The 16,657-nt window shown below is 49.8% G+C and overlaps 1 protein-coding gene across 6 annotated transcripts in view; it reads right to left on the bottom strand.

The window, feature by feature from the left end:
* DDB2 (damage specific DNA binding protein 2) overlaps positions 1–16,657 on the bottom strand; it is a 48,952-nt gene that overhangs the window by 1,344 nt on the left and 30,951 nt on the right. For 2 of the 6 annotated variants that reach the window (XM_056345290.1, XM_056345293.1), the window contains exons 2-10: positions 11,831–12,014; positions 8,875–9,005; positions 7,634–7,825; positions 4,798–4,964; positions 3,613–3,712; positions 2,075–2,252; positions 1,271–1,416; positions 835–999; positions 479–524 (exon numbers count right to left, since the gene is read on the bottom strand). In XM_056345290.1, the coding sequence (XP_056201265.1) occupies positions 479–524; positions 835–999; positions 1,271–1,416; positions 2,075–2,252; positions 3,613–3,712; positions 4,798–4,964; positions 7,634–7,825; positions 8,875–9,005; positions 11,831–12,002 (1,297 nt within the window). In that variant the 5' untranslated portion in view covers positions 12,003–12,014. Of the gene's footprint in view, positions 1–478; positions 525–834; positions 1,000–1,270; positions 1,417–2,074; positions 2,253–3,612; positions 3,713–4,797; positions 4,965–6,633; positions 6,780–7,633; positions 7,826–8,874; positions 9,006–11,830; positions 12,636–12,685; positions 12,841–14,037; positions 16,628–16,657 lie in introns of those variants that run through there. The other 4 variants (XM_056345292.1, XM_056345288.1, XM_056345289.1 and 1 more) reach the window with 4 other exon arrangements.

Here is a 16,657-nt window from a genome sequence, read left to right as displayed (position 1 = left end):
GGAAATTTGACCTAATTAAGAAACATAATCAAGTAATTCATCTGTGACAGGTCTAAGACTTCTATCTAGAGCCATCTCCCTTAATCCTCTATAGCCTGCGAAAACTGAGTAATCTTGGCTCTGCAGCCTGGGAAATAAGATAAATTAACTGAAGGGAGAGGGTACGGCCTAGCAGGAGAAGGCTTCCACCCCACCCCCCCGTTGTTCTCCGCATGTGGAGAGCGGAGGCCTCGCTCCTCTGGGCTGGGTGCTCTCAGGGATGTTTCACAGGAGATGCCGAGCAAACTTTTCTAACTGCAACGGCGGAAGACTGAAAAGGTGGTCTCTCCTTTACAGATGTAGGAAATACAGAGGGCTACCAGCAAGCAGGATTTGGGAAACCCTCGCTAACAACTTGCTTTAGGCTGCAGAAACAAGCTTGCCCTTCTCTGGGACTGGAACACGGCTGTGCTCAGTGCCCTAGCTTGTCCTTACTTACCCATGCCAGAAGCCAGCGTGTCTCCCATAGGGTTAAATTTATTGAGCTGGAAATGGAAACACAATCAGTCTGTAAGAGCATCACTCCTTATATAACAGAGTCGTAAGAGCAACCACGGCTTATATAACGGCAACAAACTGCCTGGAAAACCCAACGCTCCCGAAAGACTACCACAGAAAACCCGCGGATGACCACGGACCGGCCTGCTCGAGCTAGCCGCTTTCCCAGCAGCCGTACCCCACGAGAGCCGGAGTGTCACACGTAACGCGGACGCTCCTATTGCTCCAGCCCCCAGCCCGTGCCCTGTGGCTGCGGTTCACTACACGGGGCCCTTTCAGCTGCAGCGCTCAACTCACCGAGATGATACCAGAAGCATTTGGATCATGGAGCTGACAAACCATCTCCCCAGTGTTTCCATCGAATACATCAACGGTTCGTAGCTCGTTCACCGTGTACCCTGGGAACTTAGGGTCTGGGTAGCGACCTGCTACAATGAGGTCATAGCGAGGATGCCACGTAGCCTAGTCGTAAGAGCAGAGTGATGGTGAGTTAGGGCCAGAGCTCATACTGACACACACCAGACTACCGGCAGTATGAGCAACAGTTTGTACATCCCACCCACGGCTTGAGGAACGCGAGTATCCTCAGAACAGCGCCCCGCTGGGAGTTGCAGCAGTGTGAACATCTACCCACTGATGTAATACCCTGACCAGAAATGGGACCGTTTCTGATGTACAGCCAGCTGCAAGCACCCAGCGGGATAGTCCTCTCAGACTGCGCTGGCTAACTCACCTTAATAGGTGTGAGGTGCTGAAACTGCCGGTGGGGATGTGGGATCAGGTGCTGTGGCTTGGTCCAGTCTGAAGATGAGTAAACCCTGATTTCACTGTGCTGGTCTGTGCTCAGGAGCTTGGCACCGTCTGTTGGGCTGAAGTAAGCTGGGAGAGGGGGACAGTGAGGCAAACAACAGATCACAATGCTGCAACTGGCAGGAAACATAGAAGTCACATTTCCCTGATTGGAAACCCATGGCTATTTCTTTCACAGAGATGTGAATATGGCCATGTGTCCCAACAGACAAGACTTTCCCTGTCTCAAACAAACTCAAAGTTCTTGCGAACAGTAAGCTGAAACCTATGGTGCTGGGTTATGTAAGAAGAATCATTATTCTCATTTTAGAATCACAGAACGAGATGTTGCGAAGAAAGGAACTCGCTCGTTGAAATAGAAAGTGAGTGGAAAATTTGGAGACAGACACCTGCAGTTTGGACTTCTACTAACTCCTAAAACTGTACCCAAGAGACAGAGGTCTGAGTCCCACGCTCTGCTTTTGTCAAAGGAACTGCCCCAATAAATTCAGGTTTCTAATCTCAGCCACCACTGATGCTTCCACGCTCACCTCTCAAGACAAGGCCACAACTGCGCCGCAGCTGCCCCATCCACCTCCCTCCTCAGGCCACACGTTCTCAGTGCCTTCCTTGCCTTAACACCAGCTACCGCACAGCTTCGTCTGAGCAGAAGCTCACATTGCCACAGTGGCAAGAGCCGAGATGAGTGGACTCCGCAGAAATCCATGCAATTAAATCCTTAACTCACCTGCATTGACAGGTTTGTCATGAGGAAGCACATGAAGAAAATCCATTTTGTTTTTCATGTTTCTGAGGTCCCAAATTTTGACTGTCTGATCCACAGACGCTGTGGCCAACAACCACTCACATCGGGAGTTAAACTCCACATGAGTCACTTTCTTCTTGTGCAATTTCAGCTTCCAAATCTGCAGCAGAGGAAATGGAAAATCAAACAGAAAAAAAAAATCAAGGTCTGGAGTAAAGACATGGAATAATGATCTACTAGTGCAGAGTAAAGAGGTCTCACATTTACAGAGTAACAAAACTCCTAAAATGCACCAAGAGTTTATCCACTGGAAACAAAAAAGGAGAAGAATGACCTTGGGAACTAACTATTTAATTCTAGGAGAACTTTGATCCACCAATTTATTACAGCTATGAGAAAGGAAAACACAGTCCCTGGTTCACAGAAGAATTAGTGCCACTGTACGAAGAAAGACCACATCTGGGATACTTCATGCAGTGCCAGTCTTCCACGTGCAGAAAGATTAAAACAGAATGGAACAGGTACAGAAAATGCACTGCCAAGAGTAAAAAGGAAGGGCCTGCTTTGTGGGAGAAGACAAAAAAAGAGCTTGCTTTGTTTATCTTAGTAGAATAGGTGAGAGGAGATACAATTGGCTTCTGGAAATACATCAGTGAAGAAACGTGAGGGCAGGAGAAATATTTCAGTTAAGGACAACAAATAGATACCAACTCAGAATTTATATCCAAAGCTGGAAAATTATTTCTAATCAAAAAGGTGATGCTGGCCCATCCTTCCTACAATAATGGCTATTTCCCAAGTGCAGAAGAGACCGTCACATTCTTTTAGAAGAAAAAAACGGAAAGGAAGCAACTGACCTTGACTAAGCACCAGTCATTAGGGGCACTTCTGACTCTGCCCACTCACTTACGCAGCTGCCTCTGGCCGCAGCTCCCTGGGGGGCAGACTTATAGGCAGGAGAAATGGTCATTCTGGTGTGAGGGTGCAGCAGGCTCCGCAGAGCGGGGCGCACTCCAGCTGTGCTCCCACGGGTTTCCGCACTAGGCCAGACCCGGAGGCACAGCCTGCCTCGGCCTCTGCCTCTGCCTGCCCTCTCGTGTCTCACGGCAGCAGTGCAAGCTCCGTCCCAACACTGCTCGTTACTGCTGCGTACCTACTCCAAGGTCACGGAAGGGTATATACATCAAAGCAGTATCTCCCAAAGGATTCCCACCAGCGCACTAAATTTCTGGAATTGTGAAGGCTGGTGGCAGAGGGTGCTCACGTCTTCAGGTTACCCTGTAATTACTCTGGTCAGGAGCAAATACTCTTAAGGAAGGGGTCACACACAACAGCCTCCGTTTGGGGACTTTTACCATTACGCTCAACAGTGTGACAAACAGAATTGGAGGACTTCTCACCACCTAGACAATGGCTGCACCCATCTGCTGAGCTGCAGGGTACTTTCTCTCTCCAGTGGAGGAAAGCACACGAGTCACAAAGATTCCCGTAGAGGAGACGCTGCATGGAGCCATACAAACCTCTTCACCAGAAGTGCTGAGAAGGACCACGTTCCCCACGTTATCACCCGTCACCACCGCACGGCAGCTTGCGGAGACATCGACACTACAGTACCAGCAGCTAGAAGGAAAGGCACAAAATCAGGGCTGCCTTCCCAAGGCGGCCGAGCTCTGGGTCCCCTCTCCTCCCTGACACGGGAGACTGCATCAGATGGTCCCTGCGATCTCCTGCCTGATGGTGTGGGCCTCAGTATCAGGAAGGGGGATGGCTTATCAGCAACGCTTTCTGTCGGTGACTGAATACCAAGTAACTTTCTAGTTGTCTGTCAAGTGCTCGTTAGGAGGAGTGTGACACACTGGGACAGTGGAACATAATAGAGGCTAAAGAGCCACTTGGTGCCTGCACTGGACGCACCTTGGGAAAGATCAGAATGCCCTCGTGACATCGACAAATGTACTGAAACAGCTTTAAAATGACATTTTCCACAAAACACTGAAGCAGCAGTAAAAAAAAGACAAAAGCTTTAGACTGGAAACTTGCACATCAAACTGTCTTAACTTTATGCCCCAGGAAACAAAACTGAATAGAGACTTATCTGATAAAGACCTATGGCTTAACCCCAGCTCTGCCGGGAGGGGAACGGCAGCAAGAGTTAAAGCCAGGGTCTTTTGGGAACTTGTTGGGAAAGCATCACTTGCAATGATAAATTATTCTAGAATTCAAAGCGTGTTGAGCTTGAAGCCTCCAGACAGGCAGCAGGGTAAACTCGATAACCTGAAACTCAGATTGTGCAAAAATGTTTTGTGGCTTTCCTGGGCCTCCTGAGCTGCTGAAGACAAAACGGAAACTGACGACGATGAGGAGGAGGAAGTTATCCTGCTCTTCTCACCTCACACTTTATGAAGTGAAAAAATGTCAGTATCTGGACTTTAAGAGATGGCGTCACCAGAAAGCACCACCAGAAGATGCAGGCAGCACGCCCAGCTACTGTGAAAGCCCACGCACCCTGCGGCTGCCTAGCTTGTCACCCACCCTGCAGCACTAAGGTCAGGACCAGGAGCCTGTCCCCAAGCTCCCTCACAGGATCAATTCATACCACGAGTCTCCTATCGCTGGCAGAGATGAAGGTGTTAGAGAGCACAAGCAGCAGCACAGCATTAACACCAGCAAACAGGAGAATCACCCTTGCGGTGCTCCCTCCTCACCAAACATTGTGGTACTCATGGCCACAGTCCGGGGCACGGGAGATCACCTGCACCGCTCTGCCCTCAAGGTCCTGCAGGCTTAGGGTGCCATCCCCTGATGCCACATAGAGCTTCATTGCCTCATAAGGGCTGAACTTGATGTCTCCGAGAGAATCTCCTGGCCCTTTCTGGAATACACACAAAGCCAAGAGGCATCGAGGTTAGAGATTAATACAACACCCATCTCTGGGAACACGCTGCCGGTTTCCCTACGTGCAATGCTCTGCTTTCTGACAGGGCGCTTACGTAACAACTCTTTTTTCCTAATCTGTTTCCAAGCTGAGCACATACGTTCTGAGCCTGTAAATTCAACCCCACTACGGGCTGCAAAACTCATTTGCAGCACTGCTGCTCCTGCTAGGGGGGTAGGACTAATCTGCAGCAAACCACCTGGCTCAAACCAGGAGATCACAAGCAAAACCAGCACCGTTCCACGCAGAAACCACACAAAATCCCATGACAGCCCTGCACCAAGCTTTTCTCACAGAGACTTCATTCACCAGTTCCTTACAGGCTGCTTCCAGTGCTGTATCTGGTCTTTCTCAAGGTACCAGCAGGCAGGATGAGAGTGGTGCAAGGAGAAATCCTACTAGTAACCCAATGGCACAGGAATCTTATGTTCAGTGTTACGTTATATTGATGTTATGATTTTTTCTCCCAGTCTGTCTAGCGAGGAAATGTGGAAACCCTACACAAAGATGGAAAAGAAGGACGATAGCTGTGAGTCCCCAAACTCTTTGATACTCAAGTGCACTCCATCTGCTGCTCGCAGCAGGTATTACTGAATAAAGTCTCACTGTAAATACCAGATTTCAAGAAGCCAATGAAGATTAAAAAACGCCTGCCTGTCCTCACAGCAGGAGGAGGGTGGCATGCCCGTTAAAATCCAGGCTTCATTGCCGTGACAGGCATCCCGCTAGGATACGAGATCCTCATGTCCCCAGACCCAGCCTCTCCCCCCATCGCTCACCTGGCCAGTCACCCCAGCACTGCTTGGGTTCACCTTCTGCCCTATTACAAGGCTGCGGCTGGAACAGCCAATTTGGAAACCAACCATCAAAGCTGCCATCCAGAAAGAATCAGGTAAAGAGGAGACTAACCCAAATTCCCTTACTTACCTTTAAAGCACTGCACTGAAGTAACTAATTGAAGAGCTCAGGGTTCCTCACGAGTCCACAGAAAAAGCAACAGTCTGAGAGGGTGATTCTAAGCATAGGCAAACAAAGTTGCCTCTAGAAATTCATCTCCTCTTTCCACTCATTACGGAAGGAGCCCAGACTCTTTAATTTTGATCTTTTAGATAAGCACCATAAGTTAGGTGGGACGAATTGGGGTGACCCTTATGACACACACTGCTTGAAGTCAGCGGTATTTGTGGCGAAGCACTGAGGGGACTACAAATTGTCCTGTAAAAACCATCTGACAATGAGCAGCACTGCTAACAGGTGAGGAAGTTAGAAGGTCCCCAGGGCACAAAGCTATGGGAGGTTTAGAATGGACAGCCGAGGAAATCTGCTGGTACCCCCCACGCTCTCCCACGTACAGCAGGATGTAAGCAGCATCACAGTCCCTCCCCTTCATGAAGAAAAGCTCTCTCCTACCCACCACCCCTTTCCAGGGAAAATTAAAAAGGGAGAGTGAGCCTCCCTGGAATTCAGAGGATAAAGGACATATATGTGGAGAAGAGGAAGCCCAGCTCCCACAGATCAGAGACAAACATCTCTCTCTCTCTCTCCCTCTCTGTAGCGCCCCTGCCAGCAGGACACAGAGGCCCAAAGCATTGCTGTTATTTCTTACTCCCAGTTCTCGGTGCTGGTGAAGACCCGGACAGTATTGCCATTAAAATCCTGCAGGGTGGTAGTGCCGGCAACTGACGAAGTGTACAGCTGACTAGGGTTAAAAGGGTTAAACTTCATTCCTGTGATGGCCCCTCCAGCTCCCATCTACAAGGAAGGGGATGAACAAAAGAAAAATCCACTGAGTGACAGGGAAGGAGAAAAGTGTGTTCTGTAATAGCATTCACAGCTATGTCCTTAACAGCGACAGCGAAACACACCACAGCCCTTTAAGGCGGCAAAGACAACCATGTCTTCCCATGCCATGGCTGTCTAGACAGCTGCCCTCCTGCAGGACAAAACTACAGCTCCTCCAGTCCCCAGGCAACATGTTCCCTGGCTGGCTGGCACCACACTATTTACGAAAAGAAAAAGAGGACTCTGGAATTTCTGCAGGCTAGACCTCCTCCCAGTGCGTAACTATGTTCATTTAGAAAGGGAATAAAAGTTACAGGCTTTGAGCCCCTGTCAGAATGGGAATGGCTGAATACAGCAACAAGGGGGCATGCCAGCTATATAAACCACTCACTCTGCCTTAGTTTCTCACTTAGATAAAGAGACTTGGCTTCTCCCCACTCAAAGATGTTTCCTCACCCGACACAGAATAAAAGGTGAGCAGAGGAAGATCAAGACGTAAACCAAACAGGCCCTCTCTGCCTACTTGTTCCTGGCATCCCTTTAAGATAACTGTTTTCCCAGTTGCTGTGTTATTTTTCCCCTGAGCACACACCAAGTACTGCTTCATCATGAACTTAACATGCCTCAGTTCTCCCCAGCACTAGAACAGTCTGGGACTTGGGAACAAACGTGCTGTTGCATCTCAGCGCTGCCCCGCAGCCGGCTGCTCTGCAGCCCCAGACCCTTATGTGCTTCCCACAGCAGACCTCTGGTTTGATCTGCAGTATTTGGTGGTACTCCCATTTCCCCTCCCAGCCATTTCCACCTCCCTCCCAGAGGCTTACCCCTTTGATGAAGCAGGTTTTAGTAAGTACTTCGTAGTCCCAAAGGATGATGTCTCCACCTTTGGAGCCAACAGCTACAGTACTGGGGTGCGTTGGATGCCATTCCAGGCATGTCACTCTCCTGTCAAAGGGACTTGCCGTTCGAAAGAGGCGGTATGAGGCAAGAGAGCGCAGAAAGGGCAGCTGCAGACACTGTTGAAAAGATAAAGAGAATTATGACTTTTGCAGGGATCCCCAGGATTCTCTGAATGAGGAGTGCCAACACCTTCTAACTGCCATCAGCGTTAGTACATTCACACAAAATGCTAAGTCTCTCTGTAGAACGAAGAGGATACGCTGTCCCCAAGGGAGACCCTGTGACCACATCAGCTGCAGCAGTCAGAAAGCAACAGAGACCTGAGAGAGAGCGCACTTTAAATGATGTACGGGGGAGCTAAGCCTCATGGGCTGAGCTGAGAAGGCAGGATAATTCACAAAGGAGAAGAACATGCCTCCACACCAGTAAAAGCACTTATGACTATGTCTTTACTGAGCATCCCAAAACATTACATATCATCCAGAGATATACTATCATGGTTCTCCATCCAAAGTGCCTGCAGCTCAACTCTACAGCGGAAGGAGTGAACAGAACGCTTGAACCATGACATGACTGTATTGTTTTTCAGGTGAGGAACAGGCACTGCTTGGATGAGCTCGGTGATTTCTTTATCATTTGCATACTTAAAATAGATAAATCATCCGGAACATAAAGCCAGCCCAGGTGCTTCTCACCTATGGATGTTACAGAAAAAGTTAATTTTCAAACGAAAGAAGGAGCATGGCTCTGAAAAACAGGAAAACATTACGGACTTGATGGAGTATGTCTGTGAATAGGAAAAATCAACACTAAACCTGACATGATTAGCAAAGCAGGTACGATACAAAAATAGTAAGACAAAACAGTTGGATCAGTGTGCAAAAGTAGCACTGTGCAATAACTCAGCTGGTAGAGCAGGCCAGTTTGACTCAAGGAAGCACAGAATTAACAGAGGGTAAAATGTGGAGTGACAGGGCCAGGTCAACGGAAAGGGAAAGCCATCTCTGCTCTTGCCTCTGACAGGATTAAGAAACACAAGGCTTGGAGTCACAGACTGTGTATGGGAGCAACTTTAAGCCCCTGTGAAGTTTCCCTGTTTGCGGTGAAGATGTTTCTATGTAGGGAGCTGAGATAGCCAACAGGTCACGAAGGAGAAACTCCTCACCTGCCTGAGCTGTGCCCGAATGGAGCCTCCCAGCATGTTCTGGTAGACATAATGAACGATGCTGCACTGCCGCTCCAGCTGATGGAAAAGGGCTCTGCTGTTCCTCACCACGGACGCACCGCCACTCCAACCTGCCAGAAAGGAAGCGTAGAACTTACTGAGAGCCAACGCCTGCCACGCTCATTCACTGAACACCATGGGAAGACATCTGCATTTCCAGCTACATCCACTAAAAGCTTCAGCCACAAGATAAAAGTCTCTACATGGTTCTTACATGTCTGAGGTACGGCAGCCTCCGCAGTTAGGAAGATAGCCTCTTACAGATTTATGTATGCTTTCTCTTGTTAAACCTTCCTTCTCCTTGCCAAAGATTTATCAAAAAGACAAGAGGAGAGGAATAAAGCAACGCCATAGGTGGTGAATCTCTTGGACAGTATACAATTTGAGCAGTCCATACCCAAAACACAATGAAGCCATCCAAAGCCCCAGCAACTTGGAAGCACACCACGGGAGATGGTGAGCCCCTGAGTACAGCAAAGGGAAGGTCAGACATGTGACCAGCAGAAACATCAACACCTGAAAATTCCCCAAGCGTAGCAGCATGAGCTCCCACACGGTTCCTGAAATGCCTGCTTGTGAATCAGAATTTTCCATCTGCTTGTGTGCGGCCCATGCAGCCTGCCCACAGCACTGCGAGTTTTGTTTTTGATAATAGACTTGCTGATGCCTCATCGCCTGAAAACCTTTCTGTTCAGAGTGATTTTTGCTGAGAGTACAGCATGCTTCCACACTTTGTTCATGTTCCAAATTTTCATCTTCAGGACCTTTATGTAAAAAACAGATCAAACTGGATCCGTGCAGTCCCGTGTCTGTGATCTAACTCTCCCCACAGAAATGGTCTGCAACACCCCAAGGGATCTAAATGTCACATGCATTACTCAAGAAACAAAAATGCTATCTTCATTTAAGGATATTTATAAAAAAACCCAAACAAACAGAAAACTGAAAACATAGGGATCATTCTATACCATTAGAACCTAAACAAAGTATTTCTTTAATGCAACACTGGAGCGTAGATATGCACAGGTGTGAACTAAACTTCTTTGTTCCCACGCCAACATAGCACCAGCACTTGTCACACCTATTGAAGTAAGTATAAAAGCCTTTATATTCTCATTCTTTTCTTTTCACAGAAGAATTAGCATCCACAGTTCCTTCTTCAGAGGCCACGGAAATGGAGGGTGTTTTTTTTCCAAATTCCATTTTATTATGAAGGCTAGTATATTAAGAAACAAACTTGAGAGGCTTTTTTAGAATCTGCTGGAAGAAACCCTTCAAAAAGGTGTTTCAATTGCAAGAAACTGAACCTGTTCCACACAGCTCAGGAGAAAAAATGTGGGTTTTTTCCAAAACACATAAAAATAAAAACTGGAACACAGAATGGAAAAGCTCAACTACAAAGGTCTTCATCTTTTTTAAAAAGGTTTAAGAGAAAAACATGATAGGCCTCATTTTTACAAAGTACGAGCCACATCCAATTCCTTCTGAATCTTACAGGAGCTGCAGATGCTTAGAAAATCTGAAAATCAGGCCATGAAATTACAAAAAAAATGACATAACTAAATTAAATACAAAAGATGCTTTAACTATCCACAGTTACACGCAGAACTCCTTTCAGAGTATTTTGCCTCCACGTCCACTGTTCGCACTGCCAATGGCTCCAAACTTGGTAGAATGTTTGAGTTCTACATTTGAGTACAAAATGGTAGAACTCCTGTATCTGTTGAAAAAGACTTGAGTAATTTCTGGATCCTTAAAGCCAAATCTACAGCAAGTGTGCAATATTTCCACACAAGGCAGTAGCTCTAGTCATCTCCTAAACAAACAACGTAATTAAAGGTTTTATCAGAGAAAAGGAGCTCAGGGGGGCCCTGGTCGCTCCCTGCAGCTGCCTGACAGGGGCTGTGGGCAGGGGGGGTCGGTCTCTGCTCCCAGGGAACAAGCAACAGGGCAAGGGGACACGGCCTCCAGCTGCCCCAGGGGAGGTTCAGGTGGGGTACCGGGAACAATTCCGTCATGGACAGGGTGGTCAGGCACTGACAGGCTGCCCAGGGACGCAGTGGCATCACCATCCCTGGAGGTGTTCAAAAACCGCGCAGCTGTGGCACTTGGGGACACGGGTTAGGGGTGGGCTGGGCACGGCTGGGGTAATGGCTGGGCTCGATGGTCTTACAGGTCTTTTCCAACCTAAACAATTCTAGGACTCTACGAAAATAGTCCTTACTGTAGCTGAAGCCTACACAACTTTCTTGATAATGCAAAAGCATTAACATTCTCAGTATCTTGAAAATTTATCATCTCTCCCCATTATGCCAAAAATCTTTGAAAGATTTTTTGAAATTACATACTAAAGGAAAAAAATGCACAAGGAGAAGTGACTAGAGGAAATTCAGTCCCATCTAATCTGAAAATAGATACAGAAAGTATTCTTACTGAGGCAAAAGTTAGAATATGCACAGAATCAGGTGGAAATGCTGTAGGACACCAACCTTACGGCTATGAAACTGCACTAAGAATTGCACGGGAAAAACCCAACGTATTACCAAGACTGGTGCGTCCTACAATAAAGCGGACATATGGTAATTCAGGAATTCCCAAAACTTAACCACCCGCAAATGAGCTGCGACAGCACCTTCAGCTTCAGAAGCGAGCACACTTCTACCAGGGAGTATGGAGTCTCGGAAACGAAACACGCATGTGTGCGCGCACACACTAGACGGATAACTGGAGGATGTACTACCCCAATACTTCTCTGTGTATCGCTTCAATATATAACCCCATCTGAGCACTCATGCCTGAACACGCTTCTTGGCATTCACCCTCTTCAACTAGTCGATGCCTGTCATTTAGGGTAAATCTGGTTGGGAGAAACAGTAAGGATCTGAGGAAATGTTACCGATTTTCTCTGGGGGTTTGGATGTTTTTCTCACAAACAACCTCTTTGCTGGTGGCTCATTCCCTAGCTCCCCGTAGTCCGCTTTCCTCTTCCCAGCTGATTTTGCCTCTTCCGGCCAATGCTCATGTGCCCTCTTGTGCTTCTTGTCCTTTGGCGGGTTCACTGGAGCCATTCTGTCTGACCGCTGAAAGCAAACAAAGCAGGGAAGGTAAGACAGTCACACACACTTAACTGGAGGCCAGAGAGGAAAACTGGAACGAAACACATCCCAGCGGTCTTGGAAGCTGTGATGATACCTGTACCCTCTTTCATCAGCACGACACTAGCTTTCTGTTGTGCTCCGCTGGAGAAGGGAACAGGTTCAATAAATTCTTCTTTGTTCACATAAGGAAATGAACGTATACTGAAGCGTTATAGCATGTTTTGACAGATGTGCTTCTACCGAACTTTTAAGCTTGAAAACCCTCGGATCTGCACAAAGTACATCTGTGAAACCACATAATGCCCTGACTGTTCCTCCAGCGGCTCACACTGCGCTCTTCAGATGGGGCTCGGGAGAAGGTCAGAGCTCACGGCGCTGCCCGAGGCCGCCGCTCCCCGGCACCGGCTGGGGTTCCCGCACCGGCCGCCCCCCGCCCTGCTTCGGCCCAGCCAGGCCGCCAGGCCCCCGGGGAGAGGCGCCGGCCGCCCCGGCCTCCCGCCGCGGGCTGCTCCCCCCGTGCGGGAGCGGCTGTCCCGGGGCTCGCCCCGCCCGTGTCACACGGCCCGGCGGGCCGGGAGCCAGCCCCCCCGGCGGCGGCCACCCCCGCGGCCCGGCTCCCCGCGCCCGGCCGGGCAGGGCCGCCCCGCTCTCACCTGCGCCGCCGGCCTCCGCTCCCCCGGCGCGGCCGAGGTCGGCCCCGGCCCCTCCCCTGCGGTTTCATAACCGGGGCGGGAAGGGGGGGCAGCGGCTCCCGGCGCGGCCCCGCGGGACGGGCTCCCCCGCCGGCCATGCGGCACGGCACGGAACGCCGCGGCACGGCGGGGCTCAGCGGCGGGGGCGCGGCGGCGGGGCTCGGCCCGGGCCCCGGGCGCGCAAGGCCGTGGGCAGCGGAGGCGGCTCTCCGGGGCGGCTGCCCGGGCGGCACCTGCCCCAGCGGCGGGGAAGGGCCCGCGGCAGGCGCGCAGCGGCCGATGGCCACATCCTGCTCCAGGAGGCGCCTCCCGCCAGCAGGGGCGGCCGGTGCGGGAGCTCCGCTGAGAAACGCACGGGAAGGGCAGATACAACGGCCGCGGCGAGCGCAGCTCAGGCACTGCGACACCCGCGTGGGGAAGCGAAGGGGGAAGGAAGAGCCCAGCGCCATGGCGGGGGCACCGCCGCGGCCCCTCGCCTGCCGCGGGCCAGCCAGGGCAGCAGGGCCCGTGCTGCAGGCCTGCCGGTAACGGTGCAGAGTAATTAAGGGCCAGTCAGCCACGCAGCTGGCTGTGAACACGGGTCCTAAAACGTCTGTGCATTACCACTCCTTGAGTTACGGCGGTTTAGGGTCTGGGTGCCGGGGTTTTTTTGCACTAAACTATAGTTACCTACGCGTTTTCTCACGTATTAGGAAATGCACAGAAAAACTACTCAGGAAAACAACAAAGACACAAACTCTCTGCTTTTCTCCTGAACCATAACAACGCTGTATCAGCTGCTGCCATCCCCAGTACCAAAATGACATATACACAAAAAATGATAACCACCAACAGACAACAAAATCCGGTTTTGAACGTACACGTCAATCCAATTAGCAAATCTTAAAGTCACCAAGCACTTCTGTCATAAACAACATTCTTTTTAGAACTGTACCCATTAACAAAAAATAGCAAGAGGAATAATTCAATGTAGCCCTTCCCTCCGGAGCCTCGAAGGCTTGATCTCCAGGAAGAGAAACTACTACAGAAGAAGATCCTTCTTGACGGCTATCAACGTTTTCATCTACAGGTCTGCAGAAGTTAGCACCACTGGAGACACAATCTATGGAGTTCATCAGGAACCACCAACAAAACAGCAATTAAATTACATAAATCTTAATATCTTTTGGGTTTTATATGCTTTAAAAGGGGTACATTTCAAAAGTCGGAACTGAAAAAAGGGCCCCAGGTACCAGCGTTCTTACACTGAAAGACTTGATGTCAATGCCCTATGTATTAACCCCAAAGAAAACTGACGCTGCTGCCCAGCTTACCTCCAGCAAAGATGTGCGCTTGCTGTCCCTGCTCTGTTTGTCTCCCAGCAGTAACGTCCCCGTGCAGAGCACACACAGAGTAACCAACACGTTTCCCTCCTGGAGCTATCACGGTTAGCATTTTTTACAATGGAATGGAACAGAACGGAATGGAATAGAATATTTCAGTTGGAAGGGGCCTACAACAATCATCCGGTCCAACTGCCTGACCGCTCCAGGGCTGACCTGAAGTTAAAGCACGTTGTTAAGGGCATCGTGCAAATGCCTCTGAAACACCGACAGGCTTGGGGCATCAACCGCCCCTCTGGGAAGCCTGTTGCAGTGTCTGACACGCTCTTGGTAAAGAAACATTTCCTAATGTCCAGTCTAAACCTCCCCCGGCACAGCTTTGATCCATGCCCACGTGCCCTGTCACTGGGTACCAGGGAGGAGAGGTTGGCACCTCCCTCTGCACTTCCCCTGCTTGGGAAGCTGTGGAGAGCAACGAGGTCACCCTCAGCCTCCTTTCTCCAAACTGGACAAGCCCATACTCAGGACTCATTCGGGGACCTTCACATCCTCCTTTAACTGTGGGGCCCAGAACTGCACACAGTACTCAAGGTGAGCCAGTGCCACTGCTAAATACAGCTCAAAATACAGTACACTAAGCACAGCACTTTTATCATTTGATGACACAGTTTGCTTTCTCTAGAGAATCACCAGATATTTTTGTAATTATTATTCACTAAGGACAAGAAGAGCAGATGGTACACAACTCACACACAGAAGAAATGCCACTGGCCCGCAGTGCCCAGCTCAGGGTCTGTACGCTGAGCTGTTCATACGGTACGCTGAGCACGCCAGAGAGACTAATTCGAAAACATATTCTTGTATGTATTTACAGTCTCGCACTCTTCAAACTACAGTATGCAGCAAAGTCAGAGGAGTATAATTACGCGTGGGCAGGATATTAGGCTTATTTTTATGATGCCTTTTGTCCGACATACAATTACATTGAGGCTCTGCCTTAGTTACGGGATGTGGTTTCTCTACCACAGAACAAAGCTGTCTTGCCACCAGGTCTGGTAAAGCTATACTGTGACAAAGAAGATCAGCTCCACGGTATTTGTAAATACCATTAGGTATCGTGCCTCCTTGTCACCAGGATTTTTGTCCAAACCACAAATATTTTCAGCTACTTTAGTTTGACTACTGATGCGAAGGGTACCATTACAGTAACTAGACTGGTGTGCATATGAAAACAAGCCCATATTGCCCTAAAAAGTAGGAAAAAAAGTATAATCCTAAAGAGATAAAAAAGAAGAGTAAATATCATACTGTCTGACCTCCTTCTATCCTATGACCATTACTAAGCTGCCCTGCACCAGGAAAATGGAACAAAAGTACTGCTGATGTGATGACCTCACTTGCCCGAGCACCCCATTTTCCCTGAGCCGTTCCAGCTTGGGAGGAAAGGATTGCAGCAGCCGTGCTATATAGTACTCTCGCCCTGCCATCAGTATGGGGGCGGCCAGGTCCCAAACGGAAAGTGTCTTACCTTAGATGCTCAGCACATGGGATATCAATATCAAAAACATAGCGCAAATGCTGCATATAGAATATTAATGTATGACAGATGTTTGCCTTTTCTGTGTTTCATTACTGTACATTATTTTGACAACAGAATTAAAATCTCAGAATTTAACTGAATGAGGGAGCATCTACGCCAAAGAGTTAGGCTTGGGTTTGTTTCAGTAAAATACAAAGTTGATGCTTATACTCTCAGCTATGATTAACTCTGAGGACAAGATAAGCATCTTGCATCACTTTTTGAAAGGATGCTCATGGTTGCGCCACACCCAGGTACTTGTCACGGGTGCCCACCTTCCAGGGACCCCATGCAGGTAAAGGTGAACAGAGCATTGGCCCCAAAACAAATTCAGTGGAACAGTTTCTAGCGTCTGCTTTCCAGCACAGCAATTCATTGTACCTGAAGGGCATTAGCAATTACTTTTTCAGCTCCTCTGAAAACCGGGGCAGAGACAGAAAACACCCCAGTACTGGTCTGGAGAAGCGGGAGCACAAATTTACAGCATGCGCTTTCTCCCTCCTGCAAGGCTCTCGGCCTTTCCTTTCCCCACTGATGGAACAACCCCCACGGCAGACCCACGGCTGGCCCTCGGAGCTGCGTCCCACGTCACTTGGAAGCAGCCATGAGGGGAGGGCCAGCCAGGGCCTCGTGCCGTGAGCCCTGCCCCAGCACCACCGGGATGGCAGCCGGGGCCTGGCGTCCCGAGCGGGAAGCCTGGCAGGCCAAGCCTGGCACGGGGAGGCGCCGGTTTCACCGGAGACACTGAGGGCCGGATTATTCCACGAAGGTTTCCAGAGGAAGGGCAGAGGGCCCGAGCGGTTAGCGGGAGCAGGGAAGGAGAAGCAGGACGCCAGGGCGGACGAGGCGAACGGCGCTGCAGGCCCGGGAAAAGCGGCTCGCACAGGCCCCACGGCCAGGGCACGGCGCGGCTGGGGACGTGCCACCCCCTGCCCCGCACACCAGGCAGCCCCGGGGGGCACCGGCCGCTGCAGCCCCCCCAGCGACCGCCCCGACACCGGCTACAGCTCTACGCCCAACGCGGGCCGCAGC

The sequence above is a fragment of the Falco biarmicus genome, chromosome 7 (genome assembly GCF_023638135.1).
Source record: "Falco biarmicus isolate bFalBia1 chromosome 7, bFalBia1.pri, whole genome shotgun sequence".
Taxonomy (NCBI): domain Eukaryota; kingdom Metazoa; phylum Chordata; class Aves; order Falconiformes; family Falconidae; genus Falco; species Falco biarmicus.
Note: the sequence above shows the minus strand (reverse complement) of the source record. Positions and strands in the feature narration are given on the sequence as shown.